This window comes from Mustela putorius, unplaced genomic scaffold, assembly GCF_011764305.1.
Source record: "Mustela putorius furo isolate JIRA1106 unplaced genomic scaffold, ASM1176430v1.1 tig00000095_pilon_pilon_pilon, whole genome shotgun sequence".
Taxonomy (NCBI): domain Eukaryota; kingdom Metazoa; phylum Chordata; class Mammalia; order Carnivora; family Mustelidae; genus Mustela; species Mustela putorius.
Window position 1 is genome coordinate 23829779 of NW_025421280.1, and position 21971 is coordinate 23851749.

General features: G+C 46.0%; 1 protein-coding gene across 3 annotated transcripts in view; it reads left to right on the forward strand.

The window, feature by feature from the left end:
- The window catches only part of SMARCC1 (SWI/SNF related, matrix associated, actin dependent regulator of chromatin subfamily c member 1), a 171960-nt gene that overhangs the window by 142854 nt on the left and 7135 nt on the right, over positions 1-21971 (forward strand). For all 3 annotated transcript variants that reach the window (XM_045080557.1, XM_045080560.1, XM_045080565.1), the window contains exon 26: positions 10300-10561. In XM_045080557.1, the coding sequence (XP_044936492.1) occupies positions 10300-10561 (262 nt within the window). The remainder of the gene's footprint in view (positions 1-10299; positions 10562-21971) is intronic.

Consider the following 21971-nt stretch of genomic DNA (forward strand, 5'->3'; position numbering starts at 1 on the left):
TTCTATGACCCCTCTTAACCAAATCCTCCTCTGGTCCACCTTGGACTCTCAGTCTTCCTCCCCTTCCCTGCACAGTGGAGGGCGGGGTGGGGGCTAGGCCCTTGCTGAGCTCCTAAGCAGCATGGTTGGGGGCAGACACTTGTGAGAGAAGGATGTGGCCCAAACAGGATCAAGAGAATTGTAGAAAAGGCCAAAACTAAGGAAGGAAGCAAAAAAAGTAAGAAACTAGAGGCAGGGGAACATTTGGTCATTCAAGGTAATTTTTGGAGAATTATTTTTTTAATGAGTTGACTAGAAGAGAGATTGATAATTTACTTTCTTTTTTTGTTTTTTTCTTTTTTAAGATTTTATTTGTTTGAGAAAGCACACAAACAGGGGGTGGGGACAAAAGGATAGGGAGAAACAGATTCCCTGCTGAGCAGGGAGCCGGATGTGGAGCTAGATCCCAGGACCCCGAGATCATTACCCAAGCCAAAGGCAGACACTTAACCAGCTAAGCCACACAGGTACCCCGGGAATTGGTAACTTTCTAAGCAGTGGACTAAATTTGAGGATTTAGTTAGGACTTGTTCTCTCTTATTATTTTGAGTTTTATCTATATGTGAGATACTGGTATCTAAGTGGTAGAACTTTAAAATTAAATTATCCCAGAGGCCTTCTAATTTTTTTTTTTTTTTTTAAGATTTTATTTATTTATTTGACAGAGAGAGAGATCACAAATAGGCAGAGAGACAGACAGAGAGAGAGATGAGGAGAAGCAGGCTCCCTGCTGAGCAGAGAGCCCAATGCGGGACATGATCCCAGGCCCCTGGGATCATGACCTGAGCCGAAGGTAGAGGCTTAACCTATTGAGCCACCCAGGCGCCCCGAGGCCTTCTAATTTTAAGAACCTTTTTGTATTTCTTTAACTGTTTATTGGTCACATCCAGTCACATCCTCTGGCGGATTTCTCAGTAGTCCAGTAACTGTCATAAACAGCCCATTTTCATTTTGTCCTGAGACCAGCTCTGCCACTTTGGCTGGCATCCAGGCCCTGAAGAACAGCAAGGCTCCTTCAGTAACTCTCTACCCACACCCTTCCCCAGCCCACCCCCAGTTCCCTGACCTATAGGCTTGTCTCCCACTGCTGGCCCTCTCCTTCCCTGGGAGCTGCCCTCTGGGTACAAGCCACACCATGCCCCATGCAGGCTGTCCTCTGGCCTTGCTCTCTGTGCCACCTGTATGATTCTGCTCTTCTGCCTGCAAGGCCGTCTTCCCCAGCCCTGCATCACTCAGCCCTTCCCCTCTGGGTGACTTGCCCACCCCATCTGCGGCCGTGGCAGCCTGACAGAGCACCTACACTATGTATTGTAGTTGTTGGCTCACATGTCCATCTACCATCCCGGGGTATAGGCCCTTTGAGCGCGGAATCGATCAAGTGTTTTTGTAAACAGAACTGGCACATTATGGGCTCGTTTCAGTGGCTGTTGAATGAGTATATGCCAGCATCAGTGTCAGAAGTTAGAGAAGTGGAAACGGGAAGTCCACCCTTTCTTTAGTTGAGTGGGGAAGACAGGTAGACAGATGATGGCACGGTGTGTTCAGTGCTCCTCTGAGAGCAGTAAGGAGGCATACGTGGAAGACAGGGAGAGGGAGAATTCCTCTGCCAGCCGAGCCGGAGAGTTGAGGAATGGCTTTGTGTGTATCTTATCCTCATAAGCTGCCCTTTTGTCATGTGTGGATGTTTTTAGTGGGCTCAGTGTAACAGGGTAATAATGCACTGGATTCCCGTGGTGATCGGGTAGTATCCACTGGCAGCCAGACACCCTGCTGTCGTTCCTAAAGCAGCACCAATGGCTGAGCCTGGAGATGAGCAGGACTCTGGGCATTCACAGGACATGTCTGGATTCTCAAGGGGCTCTTTTCTCAGCTCTAAGGTACTTTCTTCTCAGAGGTTGAACCTGTGGATCCCCCCACTCTTTGAAACCCTCAGTGAAGATCAGCACCGTCCTCCGCCCCTCCCCAGTTCTCGCCCGGAGTCCCAGACACCCAGGGGCCGAGTGTAATGGCTACACTTCCCTTGGCCCTTCAGAATTTCCCTCATGCTATGGATTTGTAACAGTTACTACCTCTAATTACAGAACTGCACTGTGGTTTTCTTACTTGAATCTTTTTTTGTTGTTATGTTAAATTCTAATCAGAGCACATGAAACATTTTAGGGACTAGTCTCTGAATAAAATAGCACAACCAAAAATGTTGGGAACGCCTGCACCACGTCAGGTCAGTCTTCTCAGAGCCTTTGGTGGTCAGCCTGCCTTCTCTCAGTCGGCATCTGGGCAGGAAAATCCTCTGTGGGGGATAGTCCCAAGCCCTTGTCACTGACTAAGTAACACAGCTGTGTTATTCACTGCTGTGGGAAAAGTCACACTAAACCTTAGTGACCGAAACAGCAAACCAGGTCTCACATGGCTTCTGGGAGCGGGGAGCCAGGCACCCTGGCTGGATGGCTCCAGCGTGGGGCTATACGAGGGTGCAGGCTTCCTGGGATCAGCAGGGTTAGGGCTCCCAGCTTAGCCCTGAGGTAAGCTTCTGCCACAACAGTTTTTCCAGGGTGCCGTTCATGAAAGGGCTCCCCCTGGGTGGGTGATTAAAAAGAGAAAGAAAGTGAATGAGCACCCAGAATGGAAGTCACCCTGTTGCTTGTCACCTAAACTTCCCAGTCTCTGTTCCTTCATTTTGCTGTGTTCTCGGTCACCCAGGCCAGCTGTGGTTCTGGAACCGGGCTTGGGCTTAGACATGGTTCAGGAGGCAGAAGGGCTAAAGACCGGAAGTGGGAGTGTGGAGGCCGGCTCAGAGGCTCACTCTCAGAACCAGAGTCCTGCAACACTCAAAATGTCTCCCATTCATGTAGTATACCATACTACTTTTTCTCCACCGGGTCCTGCTCTCCTGTCCTTTCATGTGGGCAGGCAAAGCCATGGCTACTTTCCAAACCAGTGATTACAGCATGGGACTATTGTGGGACTTAAATGACAAAAGTGTGGCATGTGCCTGGCACAATGCCTCTGACACATAGTAGGTGTTCGGTAAATATTTACGCGCCTCTCTTTTTTTAGGCACATGGTAACCAGTGATTGTATATTAAGATTCATTATTTGTAAGTTTTTGATGGCTTTATAAACATTCATCGGACCAGTCACTGTGCTAAACCATTTTATATGGATTTTCTCATTTAATCCCTCAAAATCTATGAGGAAACCATTAGCAAGAAAATACTGATTGCTTTGAATCTTCAGCAGTGATGCTGGATGGGCACATAAGGCCCTATCTTTGTTCACTTCTCTTATGGAGGGAGAGACTGGAGCTTGGACAGGATACATTATGTACCTGCGATCACAGTCTAGAAGGGACAGAGCCAAGTGCCAAACCTGTTTGTTCAGCTTAACACTTTATAAAGAAATAAACCATTCTCAACTTCTTATAACCAAGAGAATCTTAGATATGCAAGGGTTTTGTTGTTGTTGTTGTTTTGAAGATTTTATTTATGACAGAGACGGACAGTGACAGAGGGAACATAAGCACAGGGAGCTGGAGAGGGAGAAGCAGACTCCCCGCTGAGCAGGGAGCCCAGTGCGGGACTTCATCCCAGGACCCTGGGATCATGACCTGAGCCGAAGGCAAACGATTAATTACTGAACCACCCAGGTGCCCCTGAGATATGCAAGGTTTTATCATCCCTCTTACAACTTAAAATTGAGACTAGAAAGTCCAAGTCAGCCAGGAGCAGAGCCTTGTACTAACCACCTGCTGCTCTTCTGCCCACCACATTGCCTCAGTTCACTTTATTTTTTATGTTTTAAAGATTTTATTTCTTTAGTTGAGAAAACCAGAGTATGAGCTGGTGAGGGGAGGGGCAGGGGCAGAGGCAGAAGGAGAAGCAAACTCCCCTCTGAGCAGGGAGCCGGACATGGGGCTTGATCCCAAGACCCTGAGATCATGACCTGAGCTGAAGGCAGACGCTTAATGACTGAGCCACCCAGGCGCCCCTGCCTCTGTTCACTTTTAGGTGTACTTCTTTACCTACCAGCTCCAGGACATACTTTTTTTGAATTAAGCATTTGGTTTTATTTATATAGCAATAGATGTCAGAATCTATTCTTAGACTTTTAAGAATCAGATATGGAAGCATCTGGGTGGCTCAGTTGGTTAATCATGACTTCTGATCTCAGCTCAGGTCTTGATGTCAGGGTTGTGAGTTCAAGCCCCATGCTGGGCTCCACACTGGGTGTAGAGCCTACTTTAAAAAAAAAAAAAAAAGAATCAGGAACTTTCTTTTTCTTCTCTAATGACTTAAAATCATTTCTCTTGAGTCTTAAAGTATGTAGTAATTAAGAACAAAGGACATAAACGTTAATCTTTTGTAGATACTGTGCATACAGCTGTAATTAGACTCAGAAGCCATTATTACACTCTCTTGTGAAGTGCTGGTATTGGCGGAAGGCAGTTATGAAATGTATAGAGCCCATCGAAGAAATAACGTGATAAGTATTGATTCCAGCTCGGGTGAGGATGCTGAGCTTGTGCTGGGTTCGTAACTCAGAGGGCCTGCCCATCTGAGCAGCCTTCCATGCCAGGTGGCTAGCGTACAGCAGTCGAGAGAGCAGGTTTCAAACGTGGGTTATGTTGGGGAATTGAGCCACCTGGGGAGAACTGGGGGCCATGTGCCCTGTCTAAAGCATTCCCATTTGGATTAAAAAAAATTTTGATGCCCATGAGAATGGATCTGTGAGCTGATCTGGTGGGCAAAATGCTATCTGCACTTCTGCAAGCCATTTGGCTAGGTGTCGAAATTGAATACATTCAGTAAAGAGAGACTGTGGGAATCCCAGGCTCAGTCCTCAAGGAGGTTAGAGGGTGAGTGGGACCTTGAGACATAGAGACACTGCATACTGCAGGGTGATGGAGCAGTGGAAATCCAGTGGAGGGGGGGATCTTGAGGGGGCTCAGCCATGGTTGGCTGAGATTATCAAGGAGAGTTTCCTAGTGGAGGAGGGACTGATCTGAGCTATTTAAAAGGCCTAAATCCAGAACTTTAAGAGGAGACTGAAGAGTCAGCCTGCCTAGAGCTGTTGGCTTTTGCTGCATTAGGTGATGTAAGATTAAGGTCATTTGTTTGTTCCTCGGATACTCATTAAGCACCTGTTTTGTTCTAGGCATGATATGGTAGTGGGGATACAGTGGTGAATAAAACCCAACCAAACTCTTTGCCTTGGTAAAGCTTGAAATAATTCACGAAGGGGGTTAGGAGATGTTCTGTGCTGTGTGTGTATGCATACACAACTGTATGTTCCAGGCTGGGGAAGGGAGAAATCGCACTTTGCAGTGGTGTCCTCTGGGTAGGCCTTATTGGGAAACTCACAGGTGCATCCTTCTAAGGCCTAGAAACAGCGCAAAGGCTCTGCGGCAGGAGCATGTTTGGGAACTTAGGAGTGATGGTTGGGCTGGAGCATAAATGAGGAGGGGAGAGGATAAAGTCAGAGATTTGGTGACCTAAGCCACCCAGAGGCTTTTCATTTTATTCTGATTAAAGCGTGGGAAAACTACAGAGCCCATTTTATGGATTCCATATAGTAAATGCAGAGGCTGGCATCCTTGCAGTTTCGCAGGGATCCATGTGCCGGCTGTGTTGTAGAGAGGAAATGACAAAGCAGCAAGGCCCAGAGAGGAGAGACTGGTGGCAAGGCTGTTAAAGTAGCCCACACGAGATGATGGTGGCCTGGATCAAGATGAAATGGTCATGTTCCCAATAACAGGATCTCTTCACACACGGGATGTAGGTTCAGCAGAGTTTCATTGTACTTTAGGACAGATTAAGGAAGAAAGAACAAAAAGCCAGAAAGTGAAGTTCATACTGCCCCAGGAGAAGCACGTTGCACTTGGTGTTCTGTGTCTTTGGGTTAATGCATTTTGATGCAGCCTGTCCTGTCACGGAACCTGTTGTCAGATGCGTGCCATTACGCGAGGGGTAGTTTCAGCTGAGTTGAAGAGAGCTGTGCTCAGTTGTGGGTATAGTTCTGGATCACAAATGCGTGGCCTCAGGCGGCAGGCTGAAGGAAATAAGACGGAGTGACCAGTCACCACGATGTGCGGCTGCCCTGTGGCTTTCACCTCCCAAAGCACATAGGGAAACCACGGGACATAGTTGTGGTCTTCTGTTTTCCACAGGTCTAAGAAGGAATGAATGGGTCTGTATGGGACTTGGTTTTTTATAAGTGATGTCTGGTTACTGACCCCTAACATTTTAAAGGAAGGTGTGTGATTATTTACTTAGTTCTGAGGCCAAGTCGTCAGAGGCTCAAGTCTCAGCCAGTATTTCAGCCCGTGGCAGTGTTGGTGGACTTGTGCGGCCCCCACCTTGTACTCTTTCCCACCCTCCTCCCTGCTCTGAGCCTGTGAAGCGGGGAGGAGAGCTCTGTGGGAGCCACGGCTGCACTTCGCAGCTGTGTCTGTGTTTGGTGTCTTGGTGCAGAAAAGTGCTCTGTTGTGCTCTGGTTCCGCTTGGATTCAGCTTCTGATGCGTACACAGTATAGCAGTGAAGGGGGAGAGGAAGGCACAGTTTGAATGCGGTGGGGGGATGTGTCTTCAGAGCCCAGCTACAGGCAGCTTTGTGTGAAACCTGCTGCCCTTGAGCCAGATCGGAGCCATGAGAGGAAATGGACAGGTTCATTAACATTCTGTGTCCGTGAAAGTACATACACGGTTCGCTTTAGCTGTTGGGACTTTGTCCACAGTTCTAGGAAATGGAAAACAGAGAGGAGAAAATCAAACTATCTATAGCATATGACTTGCATGCTTTTAGTGTTGGGTTTTTTGTTTTGTTTTTTCAGTGTGAGGTTTTTTGTGGGTTGTTGGGTTTTTTTGTGTTTTTTTTAAGATTTTATTTGAGAGAGTGCATGCGCATAAGCAGTAGGGAGGGGACAGAGGGAGAAGCAGATGCCCTGCTGAGCAGGGAGCCTGATGCAGGGCTCCATTCCAGGACCCTGGGGTCACGACCTTAGCCAAGGGCAGATGCTTAACCGGCTGAGCCACCCAGATTCCCTAGTGGTTTGTTTCTTGACAAAAATATTACACGTAATGAAACAATTTTCAATAAAGAAAGAAATGAATAAATTAAAAAGTCTCTCTTACCCTTAATTTCATTTCTAGGAATAATCACCTAATAGTTTGGTGTCTTCTAGGACACCAAATATATAATGTTTGTATATGTGAATAAAAAGGTATGGGTTTTTTTCTTAATTAAATTAGGATTAGGATTGTGTTAGTAAGTATTGCTGCAACTTGCTTTTTTTCCTCAGTGTATCTCAGACAACTGTACATCAAGAATAGTACTTGGGTCACCTGGGTGGCTCAGTCAGTTAAGTGACTGCCTTCAGCTCAGGTCATGATCCCAGGGTCCTGGGATCAAGCCCCACATCAGGCTCTCCAATCAGCAGCAAGTCTGCTTCTCCTTCTCTGTGATCTTTCTCACTTTTATTCTCTCTCAAATAAAGAAATAAAATCTTAAAAAAAAAAAAAAACAGTACTTTAATGGCTGTCCTTAGACACACACACATAGAGTTTTCTAGGACAGATTCTCAGAAGTAGAATCACTGGTTTTATGCATTTAAAATTTGCTCAGAATCATCGAGCTCTCCTCAAAACTGCCAGTTGATGTTGTCTCCGATTGAACTCAGTAGCAGTAAGGTATCTACAACAAGAGAAGAATGTCTGTTGCATGATGGGGCCAAGATGTTTCTGGAAGCTCTGCTTCGTGTGCTGCAGAGCAGAGGTGGTCCTCTCGGAGCCACGTCGTGGCCTGCTGTCCGGGCACTGCACCCACCCCACAGGACCTTTTTAGCCCACCCTGGAGACTTAGTTTAAACTGGGTTCTCTTTCAGGAATGTATGTATGCAGATATATGTGTTTAATTATTCATCTGTTTTAATTCTTCTAATTACTTTCTTTTAATTACCTTCCATGTTTTGAAATGATAAGTGAAGCTCAGGAAAATATAGGGTAATTAAGGTTAGTACATTTGTGGACGTGGAAAACTGGGCAAATTTCTCTTTCCGAGGTTAATAACTTGAGGATAAGGTCAGCTCCCGCAGAAGGACTGGTTTGGTTTAAAAACCAAACCAAGCCACTGAGACAGGAAACGCAGAGACTACAGTTTTCCTTCAGAGACACAAGATCTCTTCCAGCTTCTTGACAGAACAGATCTTGACCTAAATTATAGTTCTTACATAACTGTGTGACTTCAGCCAAACCATCCAGACCAATAGTGGCTTGTCCAGAACATAGATAAGAGGTCCTTTTCTGGCAACCTCTTATGTCTAACTTCAGCAAAGTCCTGAGTTTCCTAGAAAGAATCATTAGAAGGAAGCAAATCCTGGGACCTGTAGTTAGAATTTTTCGATCCCTTTTTTCTCAGTCTGCCTCTCCATTGCTGATTAAATGTCTTGCAGAGCTGGACTTACCGAGGACTCCCTTGTTTTTTTACATTTTGCAATTCCCTGCTCATTATACAAACAAGGAGGAGGGACACCGTGCCAGGCTCTAACCTCTTCGGGTCACCCTCCTCAGAAAATGAAGAGCCCAGACCAGTTTGTTAGGACCATGGCAGCACCCTGCCATGACCCTCAGCCACTCACAAAGTCAATTGTTTCAGAAGATCTCCTCCCTAGGAGACTCCCTGCAGGCCAGCGTGGGACCTGAGCTTTACCATCTATTCCCTCCACTCCCCCTCCTCCTCACCTGGTCACACTGTTCTCGTCCCTCTCGCACCCTCCTGCACCCCATCCATGGCCGCTCCCTAGCAGCCACTCCTGATGACCAGTAATGCTTCCCTCTTGGTTCCGCAGGGTCTTCTCCTCGGTCAGCCCTCTGCTGAGAGCCCATATTCCTAGGCTAACTCTTAGGCGTATTCCAACCAGTTTTTGCTGGTGATAGTGTATAGTATTTATCTGTAGAACTGGCTGCTTCTGAAAGCTAAAATGTTACATTTTTTAATCTATTAATGCCTCGAAATAGTGCTATCCAACAGAAATACAGTGTGAGCCACATATGTAACTTAAAATTGTCTAAGTAACCACATTTAAAAAGGTGTAATTGTAATGCTTAATTCAGTACATACAAAATATTATTTGAACACGTAATCAGTATGAAAAATTAATTTTTTTCATGCCGAGTGCTCAGAGTTTGGTGTGTGTTTTTTTACTTAGAACACATTCCACTTCAGGTTAGCCACATTTCAAGTGCACAGGAGCCATTTGTGGCTTCTGTCTGCCGTCTTGGACGGAAAAGCTCTAAAAATATCTCCCAGTGACTCAGATCTTGCCGCTGGAAGTGGTGGGCTTGAACATTATTGACAAGAAACAGATCCGATAACCCTCCTTATGATCTTTACACTTTTTACTTCCAAAATCTGGATTTTTATTTTCCTTCATGGTAAAGTTGATTTTCTTTTTCCAGGCCTGCATTAAATTATTTTTGATAGCATTTAAGGTGGGCTTCCTCCTCTGAACTATTCTCAGGCATATGGTTTCTGGATTTCCTGGCACATGGAATAGCTTATTTCTCTTTATTTTAATTTGGGTCCCAGAAAGATTATCTCGAATATTGAAATACTTATATTCTTCAAACCAAGATTCATGCACATCTTTATTTAGTCACCTAAAATATTCTGTGAATGTGTCACCCAGTATAATTTTGGGTAGTTGAAAGCTAAGATTTGCGGTGGCACTGTCAAAGCTCCACATAGAAAAATGTGTGTATTTGCAGCTAGGGCCACGTCCACTCATCCTGAGGATTTAACTCTGTGTCAGTTCTAAAATAGTAACCAAAGGATCACATCCAGAAGTGAACACCTGGGAAAGTTGTGTGAACTTGAAATTCTAGTAGCTGAGGGACTATTAAAAGGAGAGGGGAGGTTTGTTTTACTTGGGCAGTCATGAAACCTATTTTTACATCTCTGAAAGCCTGCCAGACAGGATTCCATGTGTACTGAGTGGGCCCAGAGAACAGGAACCCCACTGGGTAAAGGTTACAGGAAAGACAGACCTTGTGCACGACAAAGAAAAGACCTTGACCTTGGTAACAGGTGTCCACATGGAAATAAGCTATTCAAGAAGTAATGCCTTGAATATTGCAGGGGGCGAGGTGGCTGTGTGCCTGGGAAGGTGGTACACAGAATTCGGGCATTGGGTCGATGTCCTGTGTGTCATCCATTCCCGAGAAGCTCTCTTGGTGTCATCTCTCTTTCCTTTCCTTTTCTTAACAGTTAGAACAACAGAGGCAGCAGTTGCTTACTGAACGCCAGAACTTCCACATGGAGCAGCTGAAATATGCCGAACTGCGAGCCCGACAGCAAATGGAACAGCAGCAGCACGGGCAGAACCCTCAGCAGGCACACCAGCACTCAGGAGGGCCTGGCCTGGCGCCGCTCGGAGCAGCAGGGCACCCCGGCATGATGCCTCATCAGCAGCCCCCTCCCTACCCCCTGATGCACCACCAGATGCCGCCACCTCACCCACCCCAGCCAGGTGAGAGGCAGGCGGCGCACGCGGGTGAGGTCGTAGTCATCCCTGCGGCTCAGTGGCAGAGGAGCTAACCACACCCGTGACAGTTTGGGGCTAGGACCGTGACTAGGATGCCTGTTGTCTAGGTAATTGTAGGCAAGTGAGACCCGCTTGTATAGCCCTCACCACACAATGCTGGCTGTGTGCTGTGCTGTTCCCGGTGTGATGCCCTTCCTCGGGTCAGTCAGCCTCCAGTTGGCTGGTATATCCCAGAGTTCCTTAAAAATTAATTCGTGGATTGTCTGCGCTTTTCTTCTTCTTCTTCTTCGTCTTCTTCTTTCTTTTAACTTACAGGCATTTTTAAAGATAGACACCCAAAAATAAAAACGCAGTGAACTCTTATGACCCAGCTTCCACACCCATCACTTTCCCACCATTTTTCACTTTTTGTTAGAGAATCTACCATGGGCAAAAGGAGAGCGAATAGTGTAAGAGTCTCTCCATATATACCTCTTGCACAGCTTCAGAATTGCCAATATTTTATTTATTCCTCCTCACCCTGGGGCAAGAGGTAGACTTCAAGATATATCTCTAGCCAATGGAAATCTTATTCTTTAACATAACTACTATTATCACACCCATAATTCCTAGTACCATTAACTAAATGTCCTCAGATGCTTCATTTGTTTGAATTGGTGTTCAGATAAGGTCCACACATTGTATTTGCTGATAGGTCTCTTAAATCTGTCTTAATGTGCTAACAGTTCACCTCCCCTTCTTTTATTTTATTTATTTATTTTTTTTAATGCCATTCATCCACCTGTGACTGCCTGATTGTGCCCGGGAGGTGCATGGTGTCATTTTGCATGCTCTTCTCCCCACCTACCTCTCCCACACATCTCCCGTAAACCAGAGGCTTCTTCTGGATACGTTACCAGGTGCGGGTTCACTTTTTGGAAGCTGACATTTTTCATCTCTCTTGGTGACATGAAGGTTGGTCGGTGGTTCTAGTGTTGTTAGGCTGACCCGTCTGCTACAGAGTTCCCTGGCAGACTTTCCCAGAGGTTTTCTGCTTTTGAGAATTGCTTCTAGATGAGCTCTTTCATCAGGCCTTGCAAAATGGTGAGACGTCTCTGTTGATCTTCCCTCCTGCATTTATTTCTATTCGTTCATTTATTAGCAGCGATTCTTTTATTTAAAAAACAAAACTCAAAGAGACCTTGGTCAATCATGTATTCATCCAGAAAATGAGTTCCTTACAGGAAAGTCTGGATAAAGGCTTCATCCTTTCTCTTTATTGGTTCCCTGAATAATGGATTTCTAACCACTGTCTTCACCAGAGGTGACCAGGAAGGGAGTGTTTATGCTCTCCGTGTGTGTTTTTAGTATTGTGGATTTATGTATTGTATATTTTACTGTTTCAGTCTGTTATGGACATTATTGTGTTTGATGCTCAGGTAGTCCTATTTGTAGCTTATGGGAGCCCGTTCAAGCTGGCAGCTACCCACGACATTTTAACCACCTTGAAAGTTGAGCTCACAGTCCTTTCAAACTTAACTACCACCCCTAAACAAAGATTACCCACCAACATCATGAAAACCTAAAACATAGGGGCGCCTGGGTGGCTCAGTGGGTTAAGCCGCTGCCTTCGGCTCAGGTCATGATCTCAGGGTCCTGGGATCGAGTCCCGCATCGGGCTCTCTGCTCAGCAGGGAGCCTGCTTCCTCCTCTCTCTCTGCCTGCCTCTCTGCCTACTTGTGATCTCTCTCTGTCGAATAAATAAATAAAATCTTTAAAAAAAGAAAAGAAAAGAAAAAAAAAGAAAACCTAAAACATACCTTTAATTGTAGCTTTTCTTCCCGCCATGTTCCTTTCCTTTGTAGAGAGTGATGTATATGGGTGTGTGCTCATTGATCTAATAACACTCATCCTGTAAGAGTTTCATAATTACACTCTCATCATGTGCCAGATGTCTAGCAGAGCCCAAGTTTGTGTTTCCTGGGGTGGGATGCAAATTCTCTGGCCACGGCTCGTGCAAATGAACTAAGGTAATATTGGGAGACCCTTGCAAGCCAGGGAAGGTCCCAATGTGATGATAGCAGCTAGCCTGACTGCCTCAAATGACAGAGTCTCTAAATCTCATGGAAATAACCAGGGATGTGAGCCTGAGAAAGCCGTGACTGAAAAAATTGTGATCTTGACAACTTGTATTATCAACATGGGTCTTTCAGTTCGCCACCCAAAACATATTTTATGTATTAATTTTTCTGGGCTTTACTCAAAACGGGCTAGGTCGATTTTGATTGGGAAGCATTCATTTCACACATACACGACTTAAATTACAGCTGTGGAATTTACAACCGCCATCAGGCTTGCCACTTGATCTAAATGATGTTTGTGGATATAATTGTAGCAGTCTCCCCTCCTCACAGTGTAGGATTCTTTCTTCCTTAGTCTTTCTGTCTGCTTGAACAGATTAAATTCTCTGTATGAGATTGAATTTTCTTCAAAATTAAACTTCCAAAAGATAGAGATGCTTAACCGAGTGAAGATCACAAAGTGATTTTTCAGAAATAGTGCTTATTTTTAAAATTTATTCCTAAAACTACTGGGGATTTAATGGGGAAGTTCCCTATGGCTACTTGGTACTTGGTTCTGGCTGGTGTTAAGCATCAGAATCTATAGTAATTGTTCACAGGAGCTCCAACATCTGCATTTAGCTTGTAAAAGATGGGAAGAGAGATGCTTTTGCCTTTTCCCTTAATTACATCCTGGTGAGGATAGGTTTTTGCAGGCTAGGCCAGTCACCCACCTTGTTCTGCTTGCTTGTCATTGTCCTTACTTTACCGCTGAAGACCAATGTGTGACAGGGACCATGTGGTCTTGCTGCATGATGGACCAGGATTTGTACTGGGCTCCATCCGATTCCAAAGTGATAACTTCACACTGCGCCATGACCCCAGACTAAGAGGGGACGTACAGCAGATTGAAATACAGCTATTCTCTTAGGGAGGCTATGCCAAAGAAATGAGGGTTCATAGAAATAGCCTTTAGAGGGGCACCAAGTGGCTCAGTGGGTTAAGCCTCTGCCTTTGGCCCAGGTCATGATCTCAGGGTCCTGGGATCGAGCCCCACATTGGACTCTCTGCTCAGTGGGGAGCCTGCTCCCCCCCCCTCTCTCTTTGCCTGCGTCCCTGCCTACTTGTGATCTCTTTCTCTGTCAAATAAATAAATTAAAAAAAAATTTTTTTTAAATAGCCTTTAAATAGAAATAGGGAGTTTTTCTCTTATTACTTTCTCACAGAAATAAGCTCTTCTTCAGTGATTTTTTAAACAAAAGGATTGTTGGGGCGCCTGGGTGGCTCAGAGGGTTAAGCTTCTGTCTTCGGCTCAGGTCATAGTCTCAGGGTCCTGGGATCGAGCCCTGCATTGGGTTCTCTGCTCAGCAGGGAGCCTGCTTCCCCCCCCCCCCCGCTCTCTCTTCCTGCCTCTCTGCCTACTTGCGATCTCTCTGTGTCAAATAAATAAATAAACAAATCTTTAAAAAAAAAAAAAAAAGATCGTTGCATGTATGATGAGACTAAAATCGGTGATGAGATCATCTTTTTTCTTAGTTTTTTATTGAAATATAATGTATGTATGAAAAAAGACACAAATCATGAGTATTCAATGAGTTTTAACAAAGAGAAGATACCTGTGCAGCCATTACCCAGAATCCTCCGCTATCTTCCTTTCTACCTCCTTTTCTCCTGGGGGCGACAGCTATCCAGGTTCCTAACAGCAGTGAATTAGTTGGGATGGTTTTGAATGTTATCTGGAGGGACTTACAACATGACTTTTTTTTCTGTCCAATTTCTTTCACTCAACACTTGATACCCACCCATGTTGGTGTCAGTGGTCGCAAGCTTATTTCTCCTGTTTGCTGTATGTGGTCCATTGTGGGGCTCTACCTCATTGTATTGGTCTGTTCTCCTGTTGATGTACATTGATTAGTTTCCAGGGTTTGGTTGTTACAGATAGTAACTGCTACTGTGAACATGGGTGTGCACATGTCTTTGGTAGACATAGGTAGACATTTTTTAATTTATTTCTAAATTTAAATTTAATTAACTAACATATAATGTATTACTAGTTTCAGAGGTAGCATTCAGTGATGGATCAGTCTTTTAACATCCATGCTGATTCCATCATGTGCTCCTTAATGTCCTTCAACGAATTATCCCATCCCCCCAACCCACCTCCCCTTCAACAACTGTTTGTTCCCTAGAGTTAAGAGTCTCTTAGAGTTTGTCTCCCTCTCTGGTTTTGTCTTGTTTTGTTTTTTCCTCTCTTCTTCTACGATCCTCTTTGTTTCTTAAATTCCATATGTGAATGAGATCATATAATTGTCCTTCTCTGATTGACTTATTGCACTTAGCATAATACCTTCTAGTTCCATCTATGTCTTTGCAAATGGCAAGATTTCTCTTTTTTTCGATGGCTGAGTAGTATTGCATTGTATATATATACCACATCTTCTTTATCCGTTCATCTGTCAATGGACTTCTGGGCTCTTCCCACAGTTGGACTGTTGTGAGCATTGCTGCTATAAACATTGGGGTGTAGGTACCCCTTCAGATCACTACATTTGTATCTTTGGGGTAAATCCCTAGTAGTGCAATTGCTGGGTCGTAGGGTAGCCTGTTTTCAACTTTTTGAGGAACCTCCATGCTGTTTTCCAGAGTGGCTGCACCAGCTTGCATTCCCATCAATAGCAGAATAAGTATACGCTTCTGTTGTGTGTGCCCCAAAGTTCCTAGAATGGGTCATAGACTGTGCATATGTTCACATTAGTAGATGCTGCCAAGATTGTTCCAGAATGGTCACATGGATTTACATGCTGGCTGTGTGAGAGTTCTAGCAGCTCAAGGTAATCATTTTTCTTAATTGCCCCTTTTATGAGGGTGCTTTGGAGTTCAAATGTAAAGTTAAATCAAGTGTGTTAGTAAAATTAAGAACAACAGTAAATTGAACCCACATTAAAAGTTGCTTTAGTATCACCACTTCCGAAAAAGCTGGTTGTTAACAGATGAGCCAAGGGCGCCATATTTTGTTACCAGCTAAAGGGGCCTTCTAAAGCTGGTCCAGTAAGGAAGTCGGTGGTGTTTTGGGTGAAGTTCATCCTCAGTCCCTTGTTTAGTGTGTCAGTTAAGAATTTTGAGTTTGGTCCTTCCACCTGTTGTTTCCTAAGTCCTAGAAAGGTTTGCAGGCCACAGCCTTTATGTTGGGAGCTGAGGATAATTATCCAGATCAGTTGGCTAGCTTTTGGTATTTGGCCAGAATTTATGGTGTGTGAAGGAAAGGGAAAGCAGCCTCTGAAAAGCCAGCAAGGCTGGGGAAGTGGTGAGGTCAAGACTGATTTATCACTGGATGGTTAATTTGTCCAGCTCTCTTACTTAGGGTTTGTATAATTATGTAATAAATCCTCCATAAGCTTTCCTCCACAAAACTGTCCATCAGTTAGCGGTAGAGCCCATTACAATAGTGGCTCAATGTCACAAATCTGCCGGGCTGTCAAACACATGAGCCTGGGCCCCAGAGCGGCTGGTATAAACCAACACCCCTCCTCTACAACTCCTTAATTCATTCACATACTTAGAATTTTGTGTAGGGAATACTGTCTTTATGCTGTTCTCACTCCTCCTCAGTGCTTATTGTTTGGTCCTGCTCTGAACCTGGGAAGTCCGCCTTTGTGTAGGTTTCATTTCGTTCCTGTCTCTGACTGTCCCAGATTGGTCCGTTCCCTACCAAACAAAAAGGCAAAGGATGTATCTCTAGTATGTTTCTGGTGTATAGAGAGCAAATGGAGACCTGGAGGTGGCCACAGGCATCTTTGGACCGCCCTTAGGTTTTGCTCATCTTGATAAAGTACGTGCCACTTCATTTCGTCTTTACATTTCAACTGGAAAACTGTGATTTTATGAAGTGATTTCTAGAGTCAATCCTTATGCGTTCTGCCTACACAACTGCCATTGAGGATGGCGCAGGTGAACGGCCCTGGTAGCAGCCGCTTCTGGAGCACACACGTAGCATCCTTTGAGCGTGCCCTGGCCTGTGGTACCCGTGACAGCACGTGGGGAACCAAGGAGAGGGGCCTGGGTCGCAGCTGCGGCTTCCTGAGGTGCTCTTGACTGTGCGGCTTGCCTTGAGCCAAGAGGACCCCTCTGATGGCTGGAGGTCTTTAATGTCAGCACTCCCAAGGGCCTCAGCCTGTTCTTACAGGAACACAACCCGTCAGTGAGTTGAATCAAAAGGAAATGTGCACGTAAGCTCTGCCCTCCACTGGACATTTAGAGTCACTGAGGCGCTTTGGAGTTTTTGTGGATCTGGAATGAGCCACCTGCCTTGGGGAAGCCTCTGCGTGAAAAGCGGAAGAAAAAGGACATGTTGGTTAGGTACCTTTATGGTTTCCTTGTGGTTAATAGTAGAATGATCTCTGGAAGTGCCTAAAAAAGCCGAGGTAGGAATGGATCTAAATGGATGAGAACTCAGACATGGTAGAGATGATGTTTTAGTGACAAAACTAAAATTAGTGACATGTTGGTTGTTGAAGGAAATTTCAACCAAGGCGTTAGTCACTTGGCTTTTAAGCCCCCAAGTTAGACCCACTTCGACATTTCTACCTGTGAGAAACCGTGCTCAGGAAAGAATTCCATCCAGTCATCTCTGCCCAGCCCACTCCCTGGACTCCCCACACTGAAAAGGGAAAAGCCAAGTTTTTACTATCTTCGGTGCCTTTGGTCCTGCTCGCATCATGTGATAACAAGGCTGCTGAGCCACTTTCCGGCTTAGCAGGTTACCCTCACAAAGAGAACAGTGAGGGCCCAGTCTTCAACAAAGAACGTCTGTCTTGGGCGCCCCCGGAAGCTACTGCAGGAGGAGCACTCCCGGAGGAGCCTGGGCTTCCCCTCACTTGGCCCTGATTGTGTTATTTCCGTTCTCCAGGGCACTCAGCCAGGGGATGTGCTGTGGACGGTTAGAAAAGGGAGTGATGAAATGTGCCCAAGATTGGAAATTCACAAGTTCCCTTTCCTAGTTTCATGTTCTTTCCCCACCTGCCTCTTCCATCCCAAAGAATAGAAATCCTTAAATAATATTGCACTGGGCATGATGGGCATCATGCTTTAGTAAAAGATCTAATAAACCTGAGAGAGTGTGAGGGATTTTTCCACTAGGCTAAACCTAATTTTAGCAAACCTTTCCATTTTTCAGGCTTCAGATGCCTGCTGTGTTTTGTGTTTTGTGTTTTTTGTTTTTTTTTAAGCTTGTATGTAGGTCAAACTCCCACCAGTTTTTGCTTTCATGCTACTGTTTTGAAGCCGTGTCTCATCTCTTTCTCCCTTTCAGCTCCCTTTCTACCAGGAAGGGAAATACCTGATTTTTTTTTTTTTTTTTTTTTAATGACAGAACATACAAACACACTCTTCATTTTGTGTGGTAAGGCCTGCTCCCGTGGCTTTCTTCATATATAGTAAGAGGTCATGGCAATGCCTTCAGACATTGTCATCCTTGTAAAAAAGCGGGGAGACCTTTGTCGGACACCAGAAGAAAATACAGGAATACGTAAATTTAAAAAGACCAGAGTTTGCATTACAAGAAATTGATTCTGTCTTCTCTTCAGTCCTCTTTTAAATTCTGCTTCATTTCAGATTTGATCCTTAGAAATCAGCTTTTCCAAGGAAAGAGCCGCTCCTTCAAGACACGGTGGTGTAGGTGTTAAGGAGGAGAGAATGAGCCTCGAGGGCAAAAAGATCTGGGTTTGAACCTCAGCTCTGTCTCTGCTTCTAGGGAACTCACAAGCCAAATTACACAGTCCCTCTGAGACTTTGTTCCTTATCTTGAAACTGGGTTCTTTCTGTCTCGCAATCTAGCCAGCAACCTAGAGGATTCAATAAAGTCACTGTCATTGCCTGGCAAATGGCAGGCCCTGGCTTAGGATGATATCCTGGTCTCCCTGCTCTCTGTTCCCTAAATCCACTGTGCTGATACCCAGCACTGTGAGTCGTACAGCATGTGACAGCACTAAGCTCCGGATGGCACAGGGACATCGCCCTCTCTTAGTGCTCCTTGCTGTCCTGAGAAGTGTTTGTGCAAAGTCCGATAAGCAGAAGTAATCTGTTTCTTTCTCTAGCTCTTCCTTTTTGCTGCCACCTCTCCAAAGGAGCCACTGTCCTCTCCCTCACACCTGTGCTCCAGTGGCTTTATTGCTCTGCTACTATAGGAAGGTGGGAAACCTGTTTTCAGAATACTTCAGGATTTATAGTGAGGAAAAGAAGTTCCTTGCAACTGTTGGTCTTATGGCCTTGGAAAACCGTGAGGCTGCCCTTCCACAGCTTGTTGCCATAAAAATAGAGGGAAACAGGTAAACAGGCCAAGCAGGTAGCTTTGGAAATGGCACCACTGAGCCCTGCCAGCAAGAGCCATCAGCCTCAGCCCAGTGCCTGTTGCATAGGCGTCACTTCACAGGTCTGGGCCAATCTGCAACTGATTCTCCTCTTTGCCAGATTATTTCGTGAATAGCTCATTTCCCTGCTGGAACCCCCACACTGAGCTGCTGGTTGGAGACTTGTTTCCTCTCTGGAGCTGTGTGTGGGTCAAAGAAGTGACCTGTCAGTTTAGTGGCAGCCCGGCTTGCATCACCCAAGTCTGTGGACCCCTCCTCCAGACTCTTACCTGCAGGGGGCACTGTGATCGCAAGCACCATCTCTGGAGCCACAGGACCCACGTCCCTTCCAGGCTCCCTGTTTACACTTGAGGACATTGACGAGTTACTCCACCTTTACGTCTTCTCCTTTTATAGATTCCGTGACTTGAAACACCAGATGGGCTCCCTCAGTCTGCGAGCTAAAAGTTCATTGTCTAGCCAGACCTGCTTATCTTCCGGAGTTCTAGGGGACAGTCTATTCCTTGTCTCTTACAGCTTCTGGTGGCTGGCAGCAGCCATGTGTCTCTTAGAAGGACACTTGTCATTGGATTTAGATCCCACCAAGATAATCCAGGATGATCTCCTCATCTCAAGATCCTTAATCACATCCACAAAGACCCTTTTTCCCAGTATGGTTGCGTTTACTGGGTTCCAAGTATTAGAAAATGTACCACATATCTGTTGGGTGGGGGTCACCATCCAGCCCACTGCAGGCTACCATATGTTTGGTAAATTAAAAAATTGCTCACTGCAGCGGCACCCGGGTGGCTCAGTTGGTTGTGTCTAGCTCCTGGCTTTGTCTCAGGTCATGGGATCAAGCATCGCATGGGGCACCACACTCATTGTGGGCGCTCTGCTTGAAGATTCTCTCCCACTGCCCCTCCCTCCCTACTCGTGCACATTCTCTCTCTCTCTCTAACAAATATTTTTTTAAAAATTACTGCAGGAGGGGTGCCTGGGTGGCTCAGTGGGTTAAAGCCTCTGCCTTCAGCTCAGGTCATGATCCCAGGGTCCTGGGATCGAGCCCCGCATCAGGCTCTGTGCTCAGCAGGGAGCCTGCTTCCTCCTCTCCCTCTCTCTGCCTGCCTATCTGCCTACTTGTGATCTCTGTCAAATAAATAAAATCTTTAAAAAAAAAAATTGCTGCAGGAAGCAGGGCAGTCTTAAAACTGATACAGGAAAGAAGAAAACATGGTGGCTAGAACTAAAGTATACACCTTAGGGGGTGTGTTTTTTGGGGTGTATTTATTTATTTGACAGCACAAGCAGCAGGAGGGACAGAGGAAGAGGGAGAGAACATCTTAAGCAGACTCCACGCAAGTGTGGAGCCGGGCGCAGGGCTTGGTCTCATGACCCTGAGACACCACCTAAGCCGAAAATGACAGTTGGACGCTTAACGGACTGCACCACCCAGTGCCCCAATTTTTCTTTTTTTTTTTTTTTAAATGCTGGCTATTATATTAAATCCTTTCGCAGGAACTGTTTCATTTGGGCATCAAATAGTGTGGTGGAAAGAGAACTGGATTTAGAGTTAGAAGACTTGGATCTGATACCTCTTACAAATTCTGTGACTGTCAGAAGGCCCTTAACTTTTCTGAGCTTCTCTCTGTACAATGAAAATATTGCTCTCACAGCATGTTGGAGGAGCCAGTGACATAATAAGGCACTGAAACAAATAAACAAAGCCATAGGGTGAGATTGGGGCAGATCCCTAGTTTCACTCTGTATAATCTCAAGAAACCCAGGCTCTGGGCACCCTCAGTGACTTGCCCAAGAACACTTGATCTTGGTTGGGGTGACATGGAAGTAAGATCACGCTGTTTAGTTTTCCAGTCTGATGAGTTCCCCCATACCTGCCCTGTTGAAGATGGTACTGAGTGGCTGCTGACAGGGATCCCCACTGGTGAGCCAGGAGTTGGGGCAGCCCCCAATTGCTCTTCACGTCCAAGCGTAGACCTCTGACCGCTGAAGCGAGCAGCGGTGGGACTGCACAGCTGTGTGCCGTAGCACTTCTGTGAGCGCTCATCTGCTGTGCCCTTCCTTCTTCATCTACCAGTAGTCATTCTGGCCTTTTTTGGTAAAGGCGTGCCTTACTCTCTTCAGTTTTCTGGAGAGAGAAGGGCTGGCAACATATTTTTCCTCACTTGCTCAAGGCCTCTTGTCCAGACTGAACTTGGAAGAAGGAGGTGGCTGGTACCCACTGATACACAGGTTGTATTGGCTGGTCTAGCGCATGGTTTCCATTGGCCGCGAGTCCATGAAAAGTTCTTTCATCTCCAGGTTGGGAAATGAGAGCTCCAGGCTTAAAAGTGGGCCTCGTGTTTCCAGCAACGAAAGTATCTGCTCTCTTCCCTATTACACCACCAGAATACCTTTAGAGAATCACTCTTAGAGACTTAGGGACTCGGGAGCCTCTTGAGCAGTGGCAGGGGACTGGCTCCATGGGCCGCTGCCCACGGGAGCCTCTGGGATTTGCGTACCTCTCGGGCAGCCCGCCTCCGCCTCCGCGCGCTCCTCTCACTGCAGGTGGCCTGGCCCGTGTCTCCCGCTGCCAGAGCCACTGCCAGAGCCGGAGCCCTTGCCCGTCCTCCCTACTTCGTCGCCGCTGCACTTCGCCCGTTGAATTCTCTGTCCTTCCCGCTGCACGCTTGCCTTCTGCCTTGCTCTCTCACCCCTTCCCAGGCCGCCTGTGGGTGCTGCCTCTCACCCCTCAGCTCCTACCATTGTCTACTCAGCCTGCCCTCCCGCTTCTCTTGGAAAGCTCTCTTACTCTCCTCTAGACTCCAGCTCCTCCGCTGGAGCTCCTCTGTTCTCAAAGCTCTCTGTCTCACAGGCCGTCAGCCTTACACTCCCTTCAAAACCTGTCACCAAGTCCTCGCCCCATTCTGTGTGTAGGGCTCATCCCCACAGCCCCTTTGCTGTGAGTCCTGTCAGACAGACCGTGGGTCACGTGGCTCTTACTTGAGCACT